At 39.4% G+C, this 27,344-nt stretch overlaps 1 protein-coding gene across 1 annotated transcript; it reads left to right on the top strand.

Annotated features, from left to right (window-relative positions):
* The first annotated feature begins 414 nt into the window (after nucleotides 1-414).
* Nucleotides 415-26,802, top strand: LOC146505670 (uncharacterized). The gene is made up of 4 exons (XM_085183671.1): nucleotides 415-592; nucleotides 3,036-3,418; nucleotides 9,725-9,846; nucleotides 25,802-26,802. Exons 1-4 carry the CDS (start codon nucleotides 582-584, stop codon nucleotides 25,952-25,954), a joined length of 669 nt encoding a protein of 222 aa, XP_085039797.1. The 5' UTR covers nucleotides 415-581; the 3' UTR covers nucleotides 25,955-26,802.
* The last annotated feature ends 542 nt before the right edge of the window (nucleotides 26,803-27,344 follow it).

Below are 27,344 nucleotides of genomic sequence, written 5' to 3'. Positions count from 1 at the left end.
AAATGTAGGCAGATGTAAAAGTGCCAGAGAGATCACAGAGTGCCCCCTCCCTGTTTTCAGCCATTGTTCCAGCGTGCATACAGCACTTGTTTACAATTTGGGAATCAATCATTTGCAGTATGCGGTGCCAAGTTATAAACACAAAAAATTGGGGCCAGATAGCCTGTGGCATAATGAGTGCAATGACAACTTTGGTTTAACAAAACTTTTTGTAATTGCATTGCAAATTTTGTTTCTGTAACTTTTAATAATTGGTTTCCTTACATTGAGCACAAAGAAAGCCTCATGGGTAGCCGCTGGAAATGCTCCTCTTGACATACAGAGGTCGTTCAAGAGCTGTAATAGGCTTTAAAGCATTGGTCCCTCCCACTGGGCGGACCGACTGTTGGAGTAGATAGTGTACTGTTACGCACAGTTTGCCTTATTGACGCGACATAGAGAAAGGGAGAGGAAGCAAACAAAGGGTTGAGTTTGTTTACAGGTTTGCAGACTGATTAAAACACTTCATTCTTTTTTGTTGTGTTTTCATGTTACTTTTTTAAGCTCTACTTGGATTATGTACTCTGAGGCACGATCCTGAAATGCATTCAAGGTGAGTTTTAAAGACAGCTCCAAAAAATATGTGTGTTACTTAAAAAAATACACAAATCTTTACAAACGTGCTCTTTAGATGTTTCAGTCGCTGTGTCAGGTGTCACGTTGCAAACAGCCGACAGCTGCCTAGTATATTGGTAGATTTGTGGAAAAATCTAGAAATCAGTAGATCTAAGTTTGAATTATTCATATTATTGTGAAATGTCACTGCAATACCCATGAAGACATTTTTGTTTAAAAGGTGTTTTAAACAAAGGTGCTCTTCCCACGCATGTCTACTAAGTGGTTACTAAAGCAATTACCAAAGTAGTGCAGTGGGTGTTTGAAACGACCGTCCCATGTTTGATGGGACTTTCTTCTTTTACATTTATCTGGATTTGGGTGTGAATTTTGCAGCGACCCTCTGACTCCGCCGGTATATTTGGCAACGCGGCGCGCTGGCTCGAGTTCATCTTATTAATCTGCTAACTCTGTAGACGGGTGAACGTCTGGTTTCACCCGACATCGGTTGTGTTGACTGTAAAGGAGATGCTGTGAATGCCGGTGTCCCCAGGGATGCAGAGAGAGGAAAACATGCGTTTTATTTGCTCGATAGAGTGACGACAGCTTCTTTCAAGAAATAAGGACACGCCAAGTGGGTTGAGGATTTAAGCGACAATTCTCCATTTAAACTCCTCAGAAGAGCTGATTTATTTTGGTTTTTGGTTTTTTTTCATCTTTCCCTTGTTAAGGGAGGTTAAAGAGTTCATCCGCGTTTCTACTTAACGGCTACTGTCAGGCGATGACGCCGGCGTGGGAGATTTTTATCCACTCCGGCTAGTTGGCTTGAACTTTTCTCCCATTAATTCTTGTGATAATGGGCAATTACGGACACTAATGGATATGTTTGGCATGCTACTATGAGACTCCCAGGACTGGAGATGGCGCACGACACCACTTGGTTTTGCAGATAACCATGCTGGGATCGCGAGTAATGCCGTACGCGCACACGGCCGATCAGCTATTAGCTGTTTGTGTTTTAATAGTTAAGTGAAACCTAATATGTTAACCGAGAGGTCACTTTCTACTATCCGATGATACTGTCAGCCGTCACCCGCGAAGACACGGAAACCTCTTTGTGTTCATAAAGTTTCGGTGCAGACGTGTCGCCGAGCGAATTTTCTTACATCTTCTGCCCTGTTGCACCTACATAAAACACAATGAGTTAGTGTTCTCGTACCGGCTTTGCGGATTTTGCTTCCTTCCCACTGTGTTGTTTTCCCTCTTGGCGTAGTAGCCGCACGAACGTGTCGCTGTTATTTCTCTAGTGCGCAAACTGTCTCCGGAGGCGCTCGGATCGGTACTGAAACCCACAAGGAAAGTAAAAATTTTCATATGGTTGAAGTACGGCCGTCGCGCCCGGTTCACACAGTTGTCGCTCCTCCTCTGCTCCTCTAAAAGCAACACTATGATGAATATTTACATTAGAGATGTGCGAAATAAAAGCGCGAATACCGGCGAATAAAAAAAAAATGTCTGCCTAGAATTTCATTTTGGCAGACGCCTTGCACTACAGGTCATTACAGCGGGGGATTCGTGCGCCGAGGAAGCTGCAGTTTATTCTGGACAAACAGGAAGCGCCGCAACAAAATATCATTTTCATGATTTTGTTTTGTAAGACTGTCACATTGAGAGTCTGAAGCTCAGTAATCCAAACGGAAAATGGCACATGTGTAAATCGTTGTTATCTCAGCGCAAATCACCTTAAATAAACTGACTTTGCAGAAACCAGTAAACTACTTGAGTGAACTTGATTTCACAGATTCCTTTATTAACTGTTAATAAGCACCGATGTCAGAAATTCACGATTGTTATATTTTACTTATTTGAAAATGCTGATATGCAGGCTGATTGCGGTCTGTTGCGGCGCATTTATTTCTGGCTGTTTCTCTGTGACGCAGCTGAAGTCACTCTGGGGCTTCCTCATGCTTTTCCTATCAGGCAAACAGAGATGTGCCGCAATCAGCAAATTTATTTTCAAACAATGGAGGCGCACCGGGCAGCCAGTTGGACAGGAAACCTGGGCCACAGAGCAGGAACACGCTCAGCGCGCAGCCAAACACTCGCTCCTGAACTCCCTGTGCTTATCTGAGTTTCAGCTACACAGAGAAGTAAGTTACAATACAGTACCGTTTCATAAAAGTCACTTATTGTTAGCACGTTACATCTGCTATGATTTGGCAAAAAAAGGGGAAAAAAGTTCGCGCGTGTGCAAAATTAAGTTAAGTGACAGAAGTCCCGCAGTTCTGATGGGATATTTGGAAACAGAGCCACGTCCTGCCAGCGGATCGCTGGAATACGTGCGGCTGAAACTCCAGACGAAACAACAGCGAGAGGCTGTTGGCTGTTTGAGCACAGGGATGACCAGCCAAACTGACGGTGCCGCTCTGTTCATTCAACAGACCACCAAATTCGTCCGATGGCTCGACCGCAGTAACAGCATCAGAGGCCAGCGGAGGAGAGCTACCACCTGTCGGTGCCACAGGAGCGCAAACGTCCCGTTTAAACCGCGGCTCTGCCGGAGGAGGAGAACCGGATTCGCCTTCCTGGTGCAGAACCCCGAAAAGTGACGTTTTTCAGAGCCGGACGATATTCCGCTTCCCTCGCCGTTCCTCCAGTGGATATTTTTCCTCTGACTGCGACTCATTGCCAAGCTCCCCGCTCTCTCCGAAGCCAGTGATGTCTGACAAAGCGATACAGACCCCGAGCCTCACCGGACAGGTGTTAATACACGCCCTGCAGCGCATGGGTGAGGTGCACGGTGAAGGACCGGGCACGCAACACGGTGAGCACAGACTCTTCATGTATAACTGCCGCATTAATGTGAGTGCACGCACGTGGAAGATGTTCAGGTGTCTTTTTGTAAAGTCGTTTCCCAAGTGATGTAGTGACAAACTGAGATGCAGGAACTCCATTTGGTAATGTAAGGTGGCTGTACTTCCCATTACGGTAAAGGTGTTTCTCGCCTTGCGCCTTTCGTCATGATGTTGCTGTTGTTGTAGATGGTAAAAGAGGACATGCACATAGTACAATTGTCATGCTCGCAATAAAGAATGCAAATTAAAGTGTAGGAATTTGTCTAAATGCCTAAAGCATTGCTAATACTGTTATAGGTGTGGGTGAAAGTTTGACCTGACTCAGTCAATAAAGACTACCCTGGACGTAAGACGGCTGTGTGGGTATGCAGCTTAATAGGAAACTAGATAGGAGTCTGGAACTAGTTCCCTCACGTTTTCTCTATCAAAGCTTCGGGGCTTTGGGCGGTTGGTGGTGTTGAGTGTTACCAATGATAGTGAAAAGATGAACAAAAACATACTTAGGATGTTTTTATATCTAGTTTCATACTTAAGATGTGTTTGTTTTCACCGCTTTCTGACTCTAGAGCTTAGTCATGAAAGAGAGCCGTTTTTCCACTACCTTGATGTGCTATGCTTGATATTCTCACATGAGTAAGGCTGTTGCTTTTTTGTTTTAGAGATTCTGGTTTATTGACTAATACTCTGCATGTGCTACTCTGCTGGCCCTTGAAGAGAAAATCCAACAAATCCAGGTGGAAACATGCTTATATAAAACACACTAATGACTCCTCCATGCTGCTAAATCCACTTCTGCTGCTTCTCTGTTTTCATTCCACTGTAGTAGTACTTTGTTTTCTGGCGAGTAATGCCTGCTGCCTTCGAGTGTGTAAAACCTTTCTAAAACCTGCAGGATATATTTGAATAAAATTCTCAGGTTTAATTTAACAGGAAACTGTTGACTTGTTTATACGAAGGGTGAGTGATGGTTATAACATTGTGGACAAATGTGGATCCAATAGGTTGGATGTGTGATTTTGTTTTGCAAAAAACAAAACAAAAAAAACATTAAAAAAAAACAGCAGAAATGGTGACAACTTGTATTCACATTAGTTTTCAAAGTCTTAATCCCACCTTTACTCTGTAAGGATTTGTCATTTTCATCTTCACATTGGTGGTTTGAGGGAGACAAACACATAATGGTGTAATGCGTGATGACCATTCTGTACCATGTTTCTGTTAGGAGTTGTTAGTCCTGCTGATGTTGGTTTGTTTCAGACGTTGTCCTGACTCATGGATAGACTAACAGGGCCATGCCCAGGAATGTGTGCATGTGTGTACTATTCCACACACAATGTAGGAACCTGTCAGTGAACCTAAAGAAACACATTTCTACTGACATCATCGTTACTGCCACGCCTAATGGATGTCAGATTTATATTCTTGCCAACACTTTTATTAGTCAAACTTAAAATGATGTGAAAGAGTCGTAATGTATCAGTATTTCATAATGATAATTGAGTCTGTACTCTTAAAGACTCTTGACTTCTCATAGTAAGCATTATTTAGCGTTCGCTAAGTATCACTTAGCAGACTTGCAGGTGAAATGCAGATGTGAAACACTCAAACATTGAGCAATGGCTGAGCATGATATTTGGTAATGGAATCTTTCTGGTTTCAGTTTGTAGTCCAAGTAGTATGGGTTGGTCACATTTAAGTGGGCTGTGTTTGCATGCTTTAACAGTATTAAAGATGGCTGAAGTTTCCTGCTTTGAAAAGTGAACAACACAGAAGTACCTTAAAGCTGCATTCTGTTTAATGGCCAGTAGGGGTGCAACTGAAGGTTGGCAATAAACTTGTAGTTGTAAAGTATAAAAGCCTATGTGGGAAAATAGGCCTCAGCTCTTTTGCTTTTCAACCTCAGAAGAGACTTACCCAATGGGGTAATTGCTAGTTTAGGACACATTTATAAAAAATAAAGTTAGTTTTTGTAAACTGTCATTACTGGAGTAAAAAAGAAATGGGTTCATCCTGGATAATCTCATTGATTATAAATAATAAGTCAATCATAAGTGTGGATGACAGCGAGCATATGGTGTCCAGTTGGTTAGGTTTAGGCATCAAAACTACTCGGTTACACTGAGTAAAAGATGAAGAACTGTATCCCTTCTCAACATTAATTTAGTATGCTGAAACATAAGGCTTACCGAGTGTGTTTAAACGTGACACTAAAAGTATTGGACCACACCTCTTAATCTTTGAATCCAGGTGTTTTCTGTCTCATTGGTACAGGTGCACAAGAGAATGCACCTAACCAAACCATGTAGCCTGCTTTTACAAACATTTGTGAAAGAATGAATCGTTTTAAAGAGCTTACGTTGATGCCACCCCTACAAGTCAGTTTGTGAAATGTCTTCCCTCCTAGATATTGCATGATCAGCTGTAAGTGGTATTATTGCAAAGTGAAAGCGCGCAGGAACCACAGCAATTCAGCCACATAAAGTTACATAGCAGGGTCACCAAAGGCAGCGGTGCATAGTGTGTAAAAGTCACCAACTCTTTGCTGACTCAATAACTGCAGAGCTTCACGGCATGGGTTTCCATGGCCGAGCAGCTCCAGCAGGTGTACCGAGTAGGTGGCCCGGTACTTTTGTTCATATAGCATATCTGATGAGTGTGGATTGAGGCCCTTATTGCTAGTACCTTTATCCATATGTCCTCTGGCAAACATACCGGTAACAGCAGTGTTTGAGGCCTTCAGGATGCTAGCAGGTTGTTACTAAGAATTGATGTATTTCCCCTTTTATGGAATTAATATATTGATTGAGGTGTAAAGTAACTAAATACATGTCAGTTAGCTGTTAATTAGAATGTTCAGTTGATACTAAAGTAGAAGTAGAAGCTGTTTAACTTATCCAAACAGCTTAAAATGAAATTCAAATTGCCATAATAAAAGATGAAAGCAGATAAAGTTTTAAATATTATAAAACAGGAAGTGCAAGTTATGAGCTTAGATTATATCATCACATAAACACATCTTCAAATGTGGAGATTAAAATGTTGTGCCAATATTATTTTTTAATCTCTATACCACAAACTCATTACAAATCATCCGTGCCACCGTTGTATTTAGATGCTCATTAAACGTTAAATATTTAGTGTATACTCCCACAGCGATTTTATGACCAACGGTTTTGAGCATATATTGAGGGATTCCCCAAAATGTTTTTATCGGTTATCACAGCCTGGATCCTATTTTTATTGTTTTCTGTTTATTTCAATCCCAAACAGAAATGAAAGAACTGCCACCTCCAGCATCACTGGTCTAAAATAGTGCTCCAGTTGTCTTGTTTACATCAGCACAGCTTAAAAACAGAAGGCTCATACTTTTAGCTGTGATGCTGTTGGCTAAAGTTGCCCATCCTGTTGCTTGGTAACAAACAAAACTTTGCCAGGAGGTTAAAACTTGGGAAAAAAAACAGATAAAGGAACTAACAGAGTAAATGCCTTCACAGTGTTGCTGCCGTGGAAGGCAAATAAATCTTCTATGGAATAACGCTGTTCTGTCATCTTAATGAGAATAAACCTATTTGTTTTGCTCAGACTGGTAAAATTGTGCGGTTACATTACATTACAGTCTAACCCTCTCTGTTTACATCTCAGCTTTAATCCTTCAATTAGTTTTTCTAAACACAGTGGGGTTTTATGTTTTTTGTAAATATCAAAGTAATCTCCTAAGGCTGAAATAAAACTTCCGAAAACCTGAGCATATTCTCTGCTTTGTATGTGTCGCTATTCTTTTTCATAACAGCAGCGAGTAGCTTTGCTGATTGCCTTGTGTCTCTTTTATTCTCTTTCACTGAAGCCAGACAGACAAGATAGCAGTCAAAACAGAGCAGTCCATGTGTGTGGTTACGTGTTGTTTATTAAGTAAGCCACTCAAAAAAGGACTCAGCATGTGTGTTTAGTAGCCAAAATAGGCCTGCAGGTCTTTTGTAAGATGCAGACAGTAACTTGCATCTCAATCAGTCCACTGCATTTGCAAGATAGCACCAATAAACACAAACAGACTTGTGCAGTAAGTTACACATTGTCCCCCCAATCACACACAAAAGTCTCACTTATCAAGATTGCTAACTTGTTTGTGTGTTAGATATAGTGCAGGGGCTTAAGGAAGATCTGTTTATCTTGTTGTTGCTGCTCGACATCGCAGTACTTCCTCCTGCAGCAGCAGGAAGATCACACTCGCAGTGCAGTCAGGTTTCTTCAGTTTTAGAGCAAAACAGATGCCTCTTGTGAGTTTTCGTCCTTAACACAAAGTCTAATTATAATACAACCTCAGGGCTGGATGGAACAAAGATAGATTTTGCCTGAGGCTTTGATCTTACAAATAAACTTTAGCTGAAATTCAAGTTACTAAGCTGCACAAAGCCGACTTACTGTCTGTTAGAGGAATTCACTATTTATCCAGGTTACTCTGGTACTCTTTTGACCTAAGATGACCTAAGATGCGACTGTTTGCTTGTTTGTTTGTTTTTTGCTTTTTAACTGAATGCCCTTTGGCATAAGCAAACTGTGGATTATGAGCCAAAATCGGTTGTCAGCAGATTGCATTACATCAGCCAGGTTGATGTCTTAGAACTGCTCATATGCAAAATCAGTATCATCATGTATATTATGTATAACTGTCATTTTGGTTATTGTGATCATTGTCAAAGGAACATCCTGATAAAGTAAGTCCTCATGCATGACACAGTATTTAACCCGCTAAGTACATGCAGTGTTACTTAAAAGCATCCTGGACGTCGGTGCAGAAATCTTTGAAAGGAGGAAACAAGTAACATATGCAAGACTTCATAGGAGTTCTTGTTTTGTGTTTTAAAATTAATTATTTGATGTCTTGAGCATCCTGGCATCGCCTACCTGCACCGTTTGTAGCTTCCAAACCCGAATAAATCAGTGAGATTCAGTGATTATTGTATTATTGTATTATTGTAGCGTAGCTCCATGCCCACATCTCCATTAAAATCCCTCTTGCTGATGCTGCAGTCAGCAGCTTGATGGATTGATTGCTGTATTGGTCTCGTCAATATCAGAGGATGTGAGAAATATTAAGTCTGAGTTTCATAATGGCGTGCATGAGTCATAAGCGGAGATCGGTAAGAGGTCAGAGCCTTTCATAATCGTACTGTAGTTCAGACTGAAAATCTAACAGATTAACCACGAAAACACACATTCACGCGCACTGACACATGAACACACTCGCACTTTTCCTCATCCTGGTCAGCTGGCAACTGTAACACCATGAAGCACTCAAAGTGCACTAAATGTATCCGATAACCTTCTCTACTGTTAATAATTAACAAATGTGTTTTTCATTTACCTATTTTGTCTCACCTCGTTGAATAAGTACCCTGATTTACATCTCCTCTGGGGTTTTTATTATGTCACTGTGAGCATGCATCGATTATAACATCAAATAAACTGAACTGGGTCAAAACCAAAGGAGTCTCACTTTATGAATCACACTCTGATTGTTTTTCTTCTTTGTCTGTCGTATAGTTTCTTCAAAATTTTACCATTAAAAGGAGTTTATTGGTGTGGTTTTTTTGATAAATGCAGTCATGGGTTGGCGGGAAAGCCGAACATGCACATCACATGAGTTTCTCCAAAAAAACAACAACAAAAAAAAAAAACGATGAAGGTTTGAGTTACAGTGCTTTTCTGTTACATCTGTTCACGTTTTTTTTTAAAGATTCAACATCAACAAGTGAATCAAGTTCAAAGGAACTAAGCTTGGCTGCAGTGAATTTGGTGTAACCACAGTCTGAGCCATGTGCCCGGTGATGCCCAAAAGGACTTTATTTTCTTTCTGGTCAACCTATTGTCAACATAAGTTACGATCACAGAGCTGCCATTTTGAAACACCTCGTATGTAAAGCTATGTGAATACACGCACTCGGTTTCTGTGTTCCTTTGTGGTTTCTCTTAATCTTACAAGTCATATTTCAAATATCTTTGTGCTGAAGTTTCACAGTGTTTTCAAGTCTGAACCCCTAACCACAAATAAAGCTCCAAATACTTTTTGGTTATGCTTCACTTATATAGAGCATAAATAAACACATATTTTGTCTCGGTGGATAAGTTTTGAGCATTTAACCTCTTCAGAAATGTAGTGAAAGATCATGTGAGTTAACGCTGTTGCACCCTGGAACTGACACGCAGGATGTATAACAGTTGTTTACCTGATCATCATATGCAAAGATGGCATGTTTTCTTTTTACTTTGTGTTGCAGATCCGTCACCCAGCCCCTCTAGGACGTGGCAGCAAAACGCAGCAGGGGACATGCAGGCAGAGACATTCGGACAACAGCTCAGACGAATAGGAGACGAGTATAATCGTCTCCTATTGCAAAGGGTTAGTGATCACTGACACTATTTCTGTGTGTGCGTGCGAGAGAGAAAGAAGTCATATGTGTGTTAAAACCAGCCTGCAGCAGGATACATTTTTACATCTCTTGACCAGAAGACTGAACACCCTGCAGCTGTGGTAGTGAAGCTGATCAGCTGACAGACAAGACTGCCATTAACTAAAGGATATAAACAACTTTTGCCAAGTCATCTCATCTCAGCAACTAAAATCAAAAATATATAGGCTGTTGGAAAATTGCCTTTTTCATTTAGTGTTTCTCTGCGAATCCAGATTTGCAGCTGGATGCTGCTGAAATGAACCACATGTTCAGCAGGGCAGGAAACAAGAAAGGAAAAAAAAAAACAGGACAAAATGTGTGTGTGTGTGTGTGTGTGTGTGTGTGTGTGTGTGTGTGTGTGTGTGTGTGTGTGTGTGTGTGAGAGAGATCAGTCTCTTAGCAGCTGGTCATTTCCACTCTGCTTCGGTTGAGAAAAATAAAAAGACCTGTGATCAAAGTATTACACAAACAGACAGCCTGAATCTGCAGAAAATCCAGATGCCACAGTTACCACTGCAGTTAAAAAACATACCAAAAAACAGGAAAACAGCCTAATGATAGAAAAACCTCAACAGTGCAGGAGCAGGTGATGGATAGGTTAAGCGTAGAGACAGGACAGCAATGTTTACAGAAGTTGAAAAGAAACAAAAATAAAACCTCGTGGTACAAATTGACTTTTTAATGTGGGGAGAGTGAAAGAAGTTCATTATGCAGCACACAAAGACACATATGTTACATAGATGTATTTGTAAATGCCGAAGGTGAAATTCATCAGAGCTTTTTCAGTTTATTAATAAATATCGCATTTGAGATGTTAAATATTTTCTGCATGTTATGCTGCTCTAGCCTCTCAGTTACAGTATTCTTGAAACTTCCTACTATATACCCTTTAAGCCAAATCACACACAAAAAATACAGGTTTAAGAAAATTCCTATCACCTTGCTTGCTTCGGTACTTGTTCCATGAGATTGCAGTTGCAGTATTCTGACTATTGCTCTGCTAAAGAGACGTTCATATTATTCTTGGGAGTATAAATCCTGTGAATGGTGCAGTTGTGAAGTTGTAATCAGACTTAATTTCCTCTTGGCTTCTTTTCCTTGGCAATATTTCGACATATTGCATCACTGCGGATTTATTTACTCCTCTATCAAAGAGCTGACTGGAGCTTTGGGAAGACGGAGAGGAAGCGAGGAGAAAACATGATCTAGTTTAAATTCACTTTAATCTCATCACAGAAATGGGTTAAAAAATAGAAGTCAAGAAAAATGCATGACAGGCCTGTTATATCTCAGTAAGGAGCTTAAAACACTCCCTCAGTGTCAAAAGCTTAACAGTTACAAAGCTGCAAGTCTCCATTCGAGTCTTTTGATGCATGAGAAATCTGCTTCACTCACTGAGTGTTTTTTGTCTGTGTAACTAATGAGCAGCAAACAGGAATAGAGTGAACCTTCTCTGCAACTTTTCTTCTGCATTTTTTCCATACCAACACATATATCTGATCTCTAGTGACCCTGCGCTTACGTATTAGAGATTCAGCCGTGTAAACTGCTAATGCATTAGTAATATAAACAAGCACAAATGTAGAAATCGATGATTAAAAAAATATTTTTCAACATTTGTTACTATTTCTCAGCATTGTAATGTTTAGGTCTCATCCTCCACACACTAAACAAACCTAAATTAGTCAGTGCTGTAATCACTGACCATACAGTTACTCAGCTACGAGAGTCATGTTTTTGGAAGATGCCACACTGCTTTTCTTTATTTCCACCCATAACCTCGAATGTTTTCAGTAAAAAAAGCAGTAAAAAAGCTGGTGTTTCTCACATCCTCTGTGAGCAATTTCCATTATTCAGTGTTGAAGATGGTGAGGAAAGCAGAGTACAGGCTGTGACTCAGCACCTTGTCACACAAGTTTGGAATGTGTGTGTATTTTAGTGCCTCTGTTATCTTGATTGCAGAGCCAACCAGAAAGTGAGCGCATGTGTGTTAGGTAACTTAACAAACTTACAAAGAAAGAGGCTGGGGATGTTATCCACTGCCCTGACATTGTGATCGTTCACCCTAACCTACTAGGCTAACTGGCAGTTGCACCGAAGAAAGCCAGAAGCTTATGTAACTTGCACAGGAAGGTCAAACGTTAAATGTAAGGCGCTGTGACTGATAAAAGGCCCAAACAAAGGAGCTCAGAATGTGATACACAGTGAGGCAGAATATATTTTACTTTTACATATGTGTAAGTGACATAAAGTTGCATTTTTTAATGTTAAAAAAAGTATAGGCTATGTTAGTTCTATTGCATGTAGATGCCCTTATGATATAACTATCAGTTTGGGAGGGGTTTTTTTTGCTCTTAAAGAAATAAACACACTGACTTTTCGATGAGTCAGTTTAATCAACATTTTAAATTACTGATGTTAAAGTGAGCTGTAGTTTGTGGGATTGATTCTATATGTTCCTCAAAAGTATTAGCTTACTATAGCCCACATTAGTAAGACTGATCGGTTCATTAAGTCGTATATTAATGCCACACATGTGTGGAGATTTATAGTTGAATGAAGGAATATGCAGTGCTTGTGGTAAAAGACAGACTGTATATAGCCTTGACACACCCACGATTTAGAGAAACAACATTCATGTTGTTTGTGTGTTGTGCGTGTGTGTGTAAGATATACAAATTATTTACCAAAGGGATTAATTGCCCTAGATTGTTACAGCAAAGTAGAGACACACTGTGGATGGCTCTACCGGTTCATGTAGCCACAATGTGGCTACATCTTCACTAAATTCACTAATTTCTCCTCAGAGCTCATGGTATCTGAACTAGCTTCGTTATTCCCATGTTGCAGTTTTTGTTTCATAACATCTGAAACCTACATAATACAAAAAGCACTTCCTCATGAACAGTGGCCTCCAGCCCCTTTAGTTTTATAGCCAGCGTCACCAAACAATATGTCAGCACCCAGCCTGTAATGTAAATGCTAACGAGATAAAGTGAAAGCCTTCATTTACCCTTATTTGTTTGGTTTTTTTGATGAATTAACTCAATCTGCCTTAATAAAATATAATGTCACTATGCTGTTTTCACTAAGGTAGGAGAGACTGGTTGAAATCAAGAGCTGAACAGATTACAGTATTACAACTCAGTGCACTAACGTCGGGGAAAGTATTTAATTTAGTCCATATGTGAACAGTCCCACGAGCTGGGATTTAGTACGTGATAAGCGTCAGTGGCGTGAGCCTGCCATGGCCTCAACGGCTTTGAAACAAACTTAAACACAAAGAGGCTGGATACATGTGAGAACAAAATGAGTTAAGGCTGTGACTCAACACCTTGTCACACTATCGCACTGCTGGGGAAGACAGGAAGAGATAGGTGTGCGTGTGTGTGTTTTTTCCAGTGTGTCTTAGTGGGAAATCATCTGTGAACCTGGTTACAGAATCATCCAGAAAGTGAGTGCACGTGTGTTTGTTCTTGCTGTAGAACAATAATGAGACGGAGAAAAGAGGAACGTGGAGACTTGTTCCTTGTTCTCTTGCCAGGTGTTGATGCTGCAGTGTATAAATGCACATGTGTGGTTACACATAAGGTTGACCAGGTTTCTCACTTTATGGGTGATTGCACAGAGTTTCAATCCCTCGCTTTCATCCCACATATTGAGACAACAGTTCGCATTTTGATTAGCTCTAGTTTCCAAAAACCAGGACTGCGACACAGGCACACTTCTGATGTCTGGATTTTATCCGCTAAAGAAAGCATAGGAGGAGGTCATCGTGAGTGAAGTGCTGTTTAATCTACTTGAGCTATAGCTAATTTAAAAAATTGCATGCAATTGCAAAACCTCAGGTTATGCGGATTTTAGTGTAATATGATGGTAACTACAAAAAGGGAAAGGAAATTCAGCTGTAATAAACAGTGAAAGAGAAACTGCTCAAGTTTCAGTGAAACTGGTGAGAAATGATTGTCAGAGATCTTTTTTTCCAGTTTTTAATCATAGTTATCTTGCAGTTTTGCAAGGATGAGAGTATGAAAGCAGTCTTACAAGAAATATGCGGTTTACAAAAAGATCGGGCTATCTGTGGATGCATCTTTATGAAACAGAACAGTAGCTGAAATAAGAGTACACTGATCAACCTTAAATGCATTAAGTTTCATTAGAAATAAACATCTGAGTGCACCAAGAAGTAAAATAAACATATGAACTTATGTTGATATATTTTTCTACCACTGTGAGTTTGTGATGACAATTAATTCATAAAATTAATGATTTTCTGCAGCGTTACTCTCTTGTCTAGTTTGCAGCTGCAGGGTTGTATTTTACGGTTATATTTTTCTGTTCTTTATAGATATCTATCACCCATTCCTCTTGTAGCACCTCGTGCTCAGTTGATCTATTTTGTGCAGAAGAGTCAAATGACCCATCAGAAGCTTTGCTTTATCTGAGCGCACTAAGAGCCTAAAGCAGAAAGCCTGAGTTAACAAACAAATCCGATAACCACCATTGTGATACCAGTTTCCTCTGACTAGATTTTAGACTTTTTCAAGCCAGCTGATACAAAGAAATCCTGGCTATGTTGAGCATACTTCATAGTACGTCCTACTGGTCACTCAAAATACTTACAATTTCAGAAGGTCAGCAGCAAGACATTTTTTAAAGATAATTAAATCCATCTATCTGAATAATGTCAATTATTACCACTTCAAATATTGAAGTTTTACTTTTAGCATTCTTTTTATGTTTTTTTAAAGCCTTTATTATGACAGGAAAGCTGGGAGAGAGAGCAGGGGAAAGACATGCAGGCTCTAAAATAGCCTTATTGCATTATGAGTCACCTGTTCAACCCGGTGAACTCAAATGGCACTCCGTTCTCGTGTAATTCAGAAAGCAAATTCTCAACAGATGTTCTCTCACATCCCTCAATACTTATGTCTTATCTGAGTGTTTATGAGTGGCTGTGTCTGCGTTGGGATATCTTGGTGGGACTGCATCCTTGAAATGACCTGGAGAGTTGAACTTTAGGAAGTTTTCTGAATACAAGAAAATATAAGAAGTCTTCAGCACTGCCACGAACTTTACACCGTAATCAAACCGACACAGCAGTAAATGATGAATCATCTGGCTCCAGTACAGCCGGGCTAGACAAGGGTTGAACTGAGGTGATTAAAGCATGCGGTGTGACTGCCTGCAACCTAAAGCCTGCACCCTTTTGACCTGTTGCTCCTTAAAACTAAAACAGTTTTCACTTCCAGCCTCCTTAACTCAAAAATGCCAAGCCGGCTGTGAGCATTTCTTCAACTTGCATTATTATGCATACATTTTTGGATCTCTACTGATCCAACAAAACCATCTACAAATATAAGATCAAACTATCAGTCTTCTTTTCTGCACATTTACGTGCTCCACAGAGAATGATTTCTACCTAATGTTGATGGGCCTCTAACGTTTCTTCCAGCAGATCTAAAATGCTGACATTTTGTTTGTTTTTTTACCAAAATTTCCAAACAGTTTTTAATTACACTGACACAAAATTTGGTACACGGTACACAGATTGTCACATTTGGTAAATCACGGTTCCAAGATGATCTTTCCTTATGTGACTTTGCTGATATGCTCTTTTCTTCTATAGTTATTAGAATGATGTTTCTGGTCGTGTGTGAAACATAACAGTTGTAAGAAAGATTAGAATGAACTTAAACTCTTACCACCAGGTCAACAGTTGAACTTGAAGCTGTCCGGACCTCTGGGTTATGACACATCCAACCACCCTGTTTAGATTCATCTCACAGCCCTGCTTCTTTGGCACTCCTCAATTTAGGATTGCGAGTCACTGATCCAATGGTGTCTTGAAATATCTATGAAAACAGGATCCAGTTAACACAATTTTATACTTAATAGGGGAATTTATTATATTTTTAGCTTCAAAATGAAAAACATTATCAGCCCGTATCACATTACTTTTGAACACTTAGCTGCCAGCATTGCTAAGGTTGACAGAAGAGCTTTATTCGACTTCATTGCCTGAAGCCTAAGAGATGCCTGAAGGATAAGAAACAGTCTGCCTCACTTCAGACTGCAGAGTGACTCACAGAGACGCTACACTGACACAGACTCTGGGCTTAGTTCACTTTACTGCCTGAGAAGTTTGAAAAGCACTTACTACTGTAACATACCATACAACCATACTATATTATAGTGGTTAATTATTTTGCTGGAAAACATATGCAGCAGTGTATAATCTCAAATGTAATGAGTAAGCATTTGTTTTTTTTAGTAATCTTCCACACACTCAGCTTTTTCTCCTTTGCCCTCGGTTAATCCATCCAATATCTCTCTCTCTTCCTCCCTGTCTTTATATCTGTCTCTCTCTCTCTCTCTCTCTGTCAAACATTTACACAATGTGCGCATGTTTGTTTTCAGACTTCTGTGAACATGCCCAAAATGGTGTCCGTGCCCATGTGTGTTTGTGTGTGTGTGTGTGGTGCGACAGCCCAGTGTCCGTGACAGTGTAGATTCATTATGGTTCAAACCTGCGGTTACAGAACTCTAAGGGAGCAAAGCACAAGGTCTAATTATCCTGTCCAAACACACACACACACACACACACAGACACACACACACACGCTTACAGAAACTCCCAATACACACTGTCTTTCAGTAAGAGGTACAAGCCTTTGTCCTGAAGACAGAAATAACTCTGAGGAACACTCTGGACCAGTCGGGTGTCACTGGCTGGCTGCTTGTATTTGTGTGAGAGAGTGATTGAGTGTGTATGAAAGACAAAGAGCAGGACAGTATTTTTAACCCTTGCTTAACCATCTAGGTTTGCCTACAGCACTGTTTCTGTCACTAAACCGTGCCTGCCGTAGGTTCTGCCTGTTCATGGCCTGCTAGCTGAACAGTTGTTTTGTTAAAGGCGTTTTCTGAACTTAAACACCATTATCAATTTCTGCTGTCAGCTATTGTAACGGAAGGAACTTTGATGTCTCAAAGTTTCAAAGAAACTAGGACAGTAGTCACTGAGAGAGGAAAGTTATTTCAGCATCAGTACATTTTTTTCTATTTGAGTGCTTCAAATATTTCACTATTGACTCATTTGAAATATTGACTAATTTCAGGTTTCTAATATAAATCTTTATACATGCATAATCACCTATTTCTCTCAGTCATGGCAGTCAACACCGCACCTCAGTTTACGTTATTACTGCAAGATTTGGCAACTTATCATGGCCTTTTATCAATTTTTAACCCACTCAGGATAACATCAAATCTCTAGGTCAATGCTAGCACAGCTTTCCCTCTGTTTCTCGAGTGAGATAGCAGAGAACCGCATCACTGTGATGTTCACCCAATCTGGTGCTTCGAGCTTTCTCTCAGAGGAATAATTTTACTTGTAAATATAGCGACAATTGTGAATTAATGTTATGGTAACTATTTGCTTCTGAATACCACGACCTCTCTAAAGCCCTCAAAAGAATGGTATTCAGAACACCCCAACTTTTCACGCATTATTCAAGTACACACAGAAAAAAAATTAAATCTTTCAACTCAGTAGCAAGAGTTGGGCATTGTTATGCAAATATTTGAAGCTGTTATTATGCATATTTCCCAGTGCAACTCTATGAATGTCAGTTTGGACAGATTGTGCAAGATCAATGAGTAGATGTTCAAGCTGACAGTAAAGACATTTTTTACAGGAAAAGGAACTTGTTAATACTTGGTTGCAGTACTTTTGCATTCAGAACCTAAATTTTACATTTATTTTAGCAATCGTATGTGACTAAGTGAAGCTACAGCATGCATGTAAGACACATGGCATATTTTTGTTTTAAAGCTTTTTTTTTTTTTTTTTTTTTTTTAAAGAGAAACAACTGAAAAACAAAAGAAAAACACTTTAATTCAAAGTGGCACAGACACCACAGAGATGGTAACAGTAGATAGAAAAATAATGTAGCAAAACCTGAGTCATTTTGCATTGTGTGCATCAGTGTGTATATGTGTGTGGTTGAAAGTGTAGCCTTGTTTTGAAAGCTATTTTTGAGAAGCAGCATAGTAAGTTGTGGTAACCAAATAAAATCACACGAGCTCTTTGGAAGTGGCTGACTCAATGTTTCCACTGTGAAAGGAACGAGGCAAGAAGAAGAGCAAGATAGAAAGATGAGAAACTTAAAAACCCTTGCATCAGAGATGTCTGTCTTCAAAGACTTTGGGCAGAAACAATCACTTGCAGAATGCGCACAACTTGGCTGTCTTTTCATTCGCATCACCTTTTGCATCCACAATTTTTGAATTTCTGGATCAAAAGTGCATCTGGTCAACTTTTAATATTTCTCAGTGTCATGGTAACACTGGAAAAGTTTTTAAATATGCTGCATTCAAGAGCCAGTGGGGAATCCTCGACTTCAAATCTCCTTTAGTGCTCTAAAACTGGCAGATTGACTCGTGGATGTTTGCTAATTGTGCTGATGTTGAAGGGGGAAAAAAAAGACTTCTGTTATACAAAAGTGGAAAACAATGTTGGAGTCTCAGATCACCAATGAAAGATTTTAAACTGGTCGCTCCTTTAAGCTGAAATCAAATCAAGTTATACAGCAACATAAATGTAAGCAACATTTTTAAAAGGCACGATGTTAACAGTAAAGGATTCATTTACCTGTGGCTTCCCAAAACAAACAGACCAAAATAATTCACTGTGCAAACATGAAAGAATCTGCAGTAATTGTGATAAACTGTTTTATCTCTAAGTAGATGAATTGTATCATCTTGTTTGACTGATGGGCTGAATTATGTTTTTTTACTGATTAAATGCCTGACTGGTGAATTGCCGATGATTGGCTGACTTCCTGCCTTTCTGAATCTGTTTTTGTGAAAGTTTGGCTTTTCGTCCTTTGGCATCTTTGTCACACTTTGCCTGCTGTTACATCCCGCTAGCAATTACTGTGGATGTGTGTGGGCAAATGCATGCACTCTACACTGTGGTACCTTCGTGTGTTTGAACGTGCTGTTTGAATTACTTGTTAGGAGCCTGCAGAGTTGCAGTGACAGCAGGAAAATGATTTGTGGCAGCAGGTTTTCTATTCTCAGATGATGGATGAGGTTATTTGAGGTAAGAGTTCAAATGAGGAAACTATTAGAGAATTACCAATGTGTGTCTGGGTGTGCATGTGTGTGTTTCCTTTCTGTAATCCTGAGGTATACAGTAAGCTTGAAAATGAAAAGTTTTTTGGGAAACTGGTTTTGGCTTCATGTCAGTCTCTCAGCCCGCAGTTTGTCAGCTAAAGGAATACATCTGCTTCTGATTGCAGTGCAATTCAAACCTCTTATACTGACTGTGAAATGCAACCAATCGTCCAGAGTAACAGATCAACCCTATTGTCTACACAGTGTTTCTGATTTAAGATGTTTATTGGTTTATCCCTGGATTTACAGGAATGTTAAAACAGCAAAAGAAAGTAGTTAAAACATGTTGATATGTGATATTGTAAAGCACTGTTTGCTGTTCTTTATCGTAAGCAAAGCTAAAAACATTCTGCTCTCATACTCAAAGCATGGACATGACACTGATATTGATCTTCTCATCAAACTGCAAGCAAGAAAGCAAACAAGTCTGTTTGCCAAAACGGCAGACTATTTCTTTGAACTCTATGAAGTAAAGAAACTTCCAGCATGCATGTTACCAAATAAAGTATTATTAGTCCAGTTCTAATTATAGCTTAGATGCAGTTAATTTGATAACAATGAGAGGTGGTTTTAGATAGTCTGCATACAGGCTCCTTTCAGGTACACCACATCCTCCTGTTATGTTGTCATTCATAGTTTCTCAGCTTTCATTTGCAGCCAAGCATGACTATAGATCAGCACATACTGTGATTTGGAAGATCATTCAGAAGTGGCATTTTGGCCTTTTTGGTCAGGATATAAAATTAATCCAAATCCTTAATTTGGAATAAATTCACATGCTGTGAATCCAAGCAGTTCCTATTGAGCTTCCCTGTTTTTCATTGCACTGGTTTTGATAAACCACATAACCCATGTTCTTCAGTGTACCAAAAACAGCTTATATATTATAATAGTATCTAGACATCAATGGACCATTAAATAAAACGTTATAATGAAAAAAGCTTTCAGTAAGATTGCTTTGCGCCTTGAGACCCATACATCTGCCAACAGGAGCCCTTCCCTTACTCTGCAAGCTGAAGACCATCATGACAGTCAAATCATTACAGTGGTTGGTGAGGTGACGAAAGAGCGCAGAAACGCTGCCAACTAAAGCAAAAAAACCAAAACAAAAACCCACAAACCTTGTGTCTGTGTTCCAACGCTGCTTTGAGGAGAGACAAGCCTCTAATGTGCAACATGATAAACATTGCTGCAAGCAAATTAACAATAATAACAATAATCTCACTGTTTCCATAACAAGAAGGTATAATAACATCTCTGAAGGCCTAGAGAAAATAAGGTGCCGAAGGAAAATTGCAACTCTTTATTGCTTTTACAAAAGTTCTTATTCGGGTTGAAATCCAGTGTAATATTCTACTATAAACAAAGGCAAAGCTCTAATGGTAATGTGTGATGTGAGACGCCAATTTTTGATGCCAAATGAAAGGGGAGGCTGAATTAATGGGTATTAACTTCACTCAAGACAAGAGTCTTGATATATAGTAATGGCAGACGTTCAGATTGCGGAGATGAAACTAAATTGCCAAAAAAATCAACATGTGGAGAATTTACTCTTCACTTTGCCGCCAAATACAACAGTCCCCTGATGACATTCAGGGAAACTGAGCCTTAGAGAAATCAGTCTTGCTGCATTGACTCTCTGCCGGTGATCGGCTACTTCCTACACTGGTGTAGCTAAATTGTTGATTTAAAGTTAAAAAGTTCATAAAGTGATGACTGGAGGAAAAATCCACAAAGGAAGAAAAAGTATCACATGTCCTGTCAGAATAAGATGTTTTTCCAGATGTGCAATTTTTTTCCCCTCTGTCATGGTGAATTTGATTTAAACCACTGACAGATAATAAAACTAAGTCTTCAGTCCCAACAGCTCTGTGAAGCTATTCACAAGGGTACTTGAACCCAAATGCTAGCACCACAATGCTAACAGGATAATATTTAACAGATATAATGTTAACATCTTCCAAGCGATTGTCTCCAGATTGCCGTTACCGTTTGAGAGCATTTCTGTCAGGAGATGTTAGTAAAGTGGGATCGTTATTTCCATCTACAGCAATTTATATTTGGCACCACTGCTACGTTCTGTGGCCTTCCCACCCTTCTATACCCACACAGGGAAAGCCTCAAGTGGGGAGAGCATTAGCTGGGATGTAAGTGGCAAATGGATCAGTTCTTTTATAGGACTTTTCTACTGTACCTGAGAGGTCAAAGCACTTGATATAACTTGTCTCATTCGCATAAGCACCTTTTTCTATACAAGTGCTTCCTATCTAAGAAACATTCACAAAGGATGCATTGGAGAGCAACTTGGGTGCTCCAACAATCCAGGTTCTTAGTATCTTGTCGGATATTTGGCACACAAACTAGAGCAACCAGGGATTAAACTACCAACCTTCCGATTAGCAGATTACCTGCTGAGCTACAGCCACCCCAACTACAGAAACTATATGCATAGATATCTTAAATGGCACACCAACCTGTAAGAGATTTGCTCTAGGAATGTTATCAGCTGGTACCGGTGATTTGCCTGCCAGAACTAACCCTACGGTTGATAAGTTACACCCCATTACCTCCACTTGCCATAACTGTTTCAGTGTAAAAATCAGGGTCATGTCTTCTTCAAATAAGCATTCGGCTAGCTCTTTGGTCATCTAACTTGCTTGTTTGTTTAGTCAGATGTGGAATTAGAAGCACATTGTGATTCATTTCAGGGTTAACTAGTGTTCCCCTCACCTGTTTCCTCCTCTGGCATTAGAGGCTTCTGTGGCTTTTGGCTCACTTTTCAAATTAAACCACACAGCTTTTATATCCCTGTTGCATCTGTAAAGATCCTGTTTCTCAGAGTACAGTGTAGCCTGGGGCAGGCAGCATTTTTTTGTGCCAGCGGATATCTGGATGATGTTGCACAGTCTGTCCATCCGGGCTAAATCTGAAAGGCTTAATGCCACAACGTGAAGGGGGGGGGAAAAAAGGATTCTTCCTACCCTTGTAAATTCCTTAGCTGCTCTTTAAATGATTCACGTACGGCAGTTTCCTTTAAAAGCATTAAGCAAACATTTTGAACGGAACTCATTAAAACTCACACCTGAAAGCTGCAGTTCAACCAAAGCCATCCACTGTTAGCTACTCCGGGTAGTTGTGGCTGTAATTTCCAGCTGTTAATTATATAAGAGAGGATTCAGTTACTCAGGTGTTTTATTCTTAAAATAGGTTTAAACTGGGTGAAGAAAATACATTCAGTAACTTGCACAACATTGTGTCTGAGTGAAGTAGCTAAAGTTTCTGTTGTTGTCTAAAATGGCTTTCTGTGTACACAAGTTACTACATAATTTTCATTGTGGGGATGCCCTTCCACAGTAACCTTGTTGTTTCTGGAGAGAGGTTTTTTTTTTGAGTATCCATCCTGAGGATGAGTTCCTGTTCTACTGACCAGGGAGATTATTACTGAAAAGTTACTCTTCCTGCTGCTGAAGAAATGGACTGAGGCCAAGACACTGAGCTATCAGCTGCAGGGTTACTGTACAGAAAAGAAAACACCTGTTTCAGTCAACAGCCTGCCAAGTGTATCTAGATGACTGAGGCAAGGAGTTACAAATAGACACAGCTGAGGGGCACAGTGTGAAACAAGGCAGGTGATTTCTGTTGCAACATGCAGACAAGAGGACTGGGCACCCAATCCAACCAGACTCAGCTTTCAGCTTGTCTGCTTCAACTTTTATTTTTTAATGATTTGAAAAAGAAAATTTGAGCAAATTCAGCCTGACATTGTGATATTGCTTTAATGTGTCACTGGAGCTACAGCAAGTAAAATAAGTATTGAACACATCAGCAGTTTCCTAAGGAAATGTATTTCTAAAAGGTGTCATAATTACCATTTAACAGCATTAACCTGAGGCTACAGCCCTACACACCAGCACAAATCTCTATCCAAATGAAGACACGTGTGAGCTTACGTGTGGCTGATTTCACCACAAATGATGGCTCACTTTATCACGGTGCTGTGCAGGGGTCCGCATTTACTCAGCTTTAACATCACCCTGGGCTCTTGGCTAGCTTAGCGTTAGCATGGTGTCTGTACAGGTGCCTGCAAAGAGCCAAAGTTATGTTAAAAGTATAATGCAGTTGTTTCTGTCCTGGAGCGGTTTCCACTTTACCATCACGCTCTCATCCTTTTGTGCAATAAAAATAAAAGTAATGTCCATATCCATGCTGCAGACTGCAACACTATTTTCCTCCTACACACAAGCTAAAATCAGCTAAATGTAACGAGACTGCAAGAACCAATAAGCGGGATCAATAGGCAGGCAAAATAACGATTCCAAGGAATTGGACTACTGTGAGCCATTCCCTGGGAATCCCTGATAACAACTGAGTTTCCTTGGCAGTGTGTTTGGGACGATCGTCCTTCTAAAAAGGTCCACCCTCGTTTCAACATCATCATCATCCTGGTAGATTGCTGCAGATTTTTTTAATCACAATATCCTGGTACATTTTTCCATTCCACCTTCCTTCAATTATGTGCCAGTGCCGTATGCTGAAAAACAGCCCCACATTATGGTGCTCCGACCTCTAAACTTCAGTTATGTGAAATTGTTTTGTTGGTGTTTTGGGGTTGATATCCAGTGCCCTATTTTCTCCAAACGTGGTGTGTATTATGGCATCCAAAGAGTTTAATGCTGGTTTCATCTGACCAGACTACATTCTCCCAGTATTTCACAGGCTTGTCTTAATGTTGTTCAGTAAACTTTAAACATGCTTTGACATGCTTATTCTTCAGCAATGGAGTCTCGCGTGGCGTGCGAACACACAGGCCATGGTGGCTGAATGCATTACTTATTATTTTGTCTTTGAAACAATTGTAGTTTAGAAATTCTTTTGTAACCAGCACCATCAGAATGTTTCGCAACATCAAGGCTACAAAGGTCTGCTCAGTAACTTTATCGATCACAAGCAGTTTCTTGTGTAACACCTGGTAATGAGACCTTTTTATAGGCCAATCAGTTGGGACTGAAGCAGCTGATTTTAATTTGCAAAAATTGGCAGGATTGCTTTCTAATTACTAATAGATTTCAGCTGGTGCATGCTTTGTTGCACCTCCCTTTCTTCATGTGTTCAACAGCACATTTAGAAATACATAGAAAATTGGTGACATGTTCAGTACTTAATTTACTCGCTGTATTGACAATTCTCTTTTTAGCAGAGTTGACTGAATGGTTTATAAAGCAATTAACTAATTAGGAGCACAGTAGCACACCCTCATTCACAAAAAAGTTGAGAAACTCTATGAAATGTAACAGTAACAGAAGACAAATTTAACTAATTTCATTAGTATTTTTTTTATTATTATTTTAACAGTTTGCACAATATGTGTTTGTAAAAACATCTTCTGTGCTCAGAAGATCAATCATCTTCAGTTATGCTTGGAATTTTGGCACTTGCTGTCAAGTTTCAGTCAGTGTATCCAGCATTTCCTAAGCTTAACCTTAGAGGTTTTCCTGTTTCACATCTTTGTATCTTGCTTGGTTTTCCACTACTGTATGGAAGTGCAACATTAAATTACCATTTTAATACATTCTTGTACTGAACCATTTCATTGTCACTGTAGAATACATACAGCATTAATGTTTGACATCTGCGGTGGGCTATTCTCAAACGGTAACATGGAGTTTATCAGGCAGTATTGGGCAGTAGACGGGGCTTTTGAAGTGCTGCTAATATCAGCTGCAGCAAACTTTCAGGTTAGCTACTGTTAATTAAAAGTGTGTGCTGGAGTGAAAGGACTGTGACAGCTTTTGTTACAGTACCACATTCCTTGTTCTGGGAATGTGTATGTATGCTCTCATGTAAAGGTAGTTAATATTCTCAGAGTGTGATCAACTGTATAAATTTTGCTGTCAGGCAACATATAAAAAAAGATTTTAAAAAAGTCAGAACTCGAAAGATCAGAAGCTTTCATACGAACCCAAAATATAAGAAGACATATACATATAAACACGTACATTCAAAAATGCACTCACACCTGGAGATGGAGAGAGTAAAAAGAGAGTTGTGGCAGGATGTTGAGAACTATACTTACGTGCTTCCTGTAGACGTAAACATACAGTAGGTGTCTGCCCCTTTGATTTAAAACGTCAAGTGATCACAGGGTGTTTACATGAGCTTTAGATCTACATCACTGCACACTCAGAACATTTTGCGATATGGCAACACACTATGCAAATGCTAATGCAAATTCTTCAAGTAGATATAATTTTTTTTTACTGTACATGTTGTTAAATAAAACAGTTTAACAGTTTTATTAAGTTTAGGCATATAAAACTGCATACAATAAATACTTTCTTGTTAATTACTTGCACAAGGATTAGCATCAAGCACCCTCACCCTAAAATACTTACCTTTTTCTTTTGATTAGACAATGATTAGTCTATAGTTCCACATCAAGAAGCTCTCAAGTGAATATTTAAGACATGTCAAACAGAGTTGTTGTTGTCAAATAACTCAGTAAGTTAAGTAACACCAGACTTGTTAACCAACTCATGGAGCATTGGGTTGATTTTATATAAGCCCACATATATACAACAAGATATTCTAGTAAGAACAAGGAGTTAGCTTTTGTTTCAATAACTGGGTCTTTGTTACATTTTAATGCAGTCACACGTGTATTCTATGAAGCACAACTGTCATTAACAAAAATATCTCTTTTTCTCTCTGTTCTTTCTGTTCCAGAGGGCACCTAGACCGGTTGTTCTCCTGCCGAACATAGTGCCTCATATCCACCAGGAGCCTGTCACCCTTATCTGTGTAGGCCTACTGCTGATACTGATTGGGCGATGGATTTGGATACAAGGCAATACAAACACCCAGGACACCCAGGTTTAAAATGAGAGTGGTAGACCTAGAAACCCGGCAGACGTAGCATTTTTTTACTAACTGTTTTTGGATCTACTTTTTTTGGGGAGAACTCATTTTTAGCCTCTACTCTCTGCTTTTCCATTTGCGAAAAAGACTCCTGTTGTTTCCTGGAACTCTAATTCTTTTTTTTTGTGTTTGCACCAATGTTTTTCCATCATGGCCTCAAAGATTTTGTGATGCTACCAAAGAGGCAAGATTTTGCAATTCTTTGTGGGCAGGGGCAGTCGCAATACCTTAATATGCCTCTGCAAAATGACGCCTGTGGAAATTCAAATGTGCCTTGAACAGTTTCTCGTTTACTTCGCTAGCTTTCTATACAATTTTTTTTTTGTACAAAGATTATGTTCTCCCCAGGTCAAAATATCTGTCAAAATGGATGACTTTGGTTTGGAATTGCACCTGCATCACATTCATTGCCATCATGCAGCAGACTCATGACCTCTGTAGGAATCAGCCGGACCAGACTTGCATCGGTATCCAACTCCAAAATACTTGTGGCAGATTGACAGCACACCAGCATTTTAGAACTCAAATGAATTGGTTATTATGTTTTTCTTGAATCTATAATCTGGATTATTATCCCTTAAAAGGTACTTTTAAGTTACTGATATATAGCAGGAGACATCTGTATGAATCTTCATTTGTTTTCTAAACATATATAGCATAGAAATTTGTTGTCTTCTAAAACTGCAAAATTTATGTTTTATCACTGTGTTTCATGACTACTTTAACAACAATTGGTACATAATATACAGCACAACCTGATAATGAACTGATCCCACCCAAGTAGATTTTACCATCTGCATCTTTTAGACTTTATCAAAAAAAAAACCTTAATCATAACACAAGATGATATTGAACCAACTTCCTGCAGTAGTAGATACAAGTCTACCAGTTTCCACTAGAGAACTCAAAAATGGGTTATACCACCAAATACTATCTGTGTACATGGCCTCCTACAAGATGCAATAACAGTTTTCTTCTTTGGTCATTTTGTATTCAGCATTAAAGCAAAGAAAAAGAGTGTGTTAATAACCAAAATCTGAATGTGAGTGTTCCATTTTTGTTCAATAACAAAATTGGAGGAACTGTTACTAAGTTGAGATCCAGTTAGCAGAGTGGTGTTGATGAACAAAGTGAACAACAAAACTATTAAATAGTGTCATTTCATAGTGTCTTGTTTATGCATTATGCAACCTTTAAATTTAAACGAATCAACCATTACTGTCTTCCACCTTCTTCGTTAAGCATCTGGTTTTACCATTAGCAGGCAGAGTGCAATGGTTTCTTGACAAGGATATCCGTATTCTAGCACAGTGATTCAGACCTGGCCAAGTCTCCATACGCTTGCCAGGTC

Source organism: Neolamprologus multifasciatus, chromosome 13 (genome assembly GCF_963576455.1).
Source record: "Neolamprologus multifasciatus chromosome 13, fNeoMul1.2, whole genome shotgun sequence".
In the NCBI taxonomy this organism is placed as follows: domain Eukaryota; kingdom Metazoa; phylum Chordata; class Actinopteri; order Cichliformes; family Cichlidae; genus Neolamprologus; species Neolamprologus multifasciatus.
This window is presented reverse-complemented; position numbering and strand designations above follow the sequence as displayed.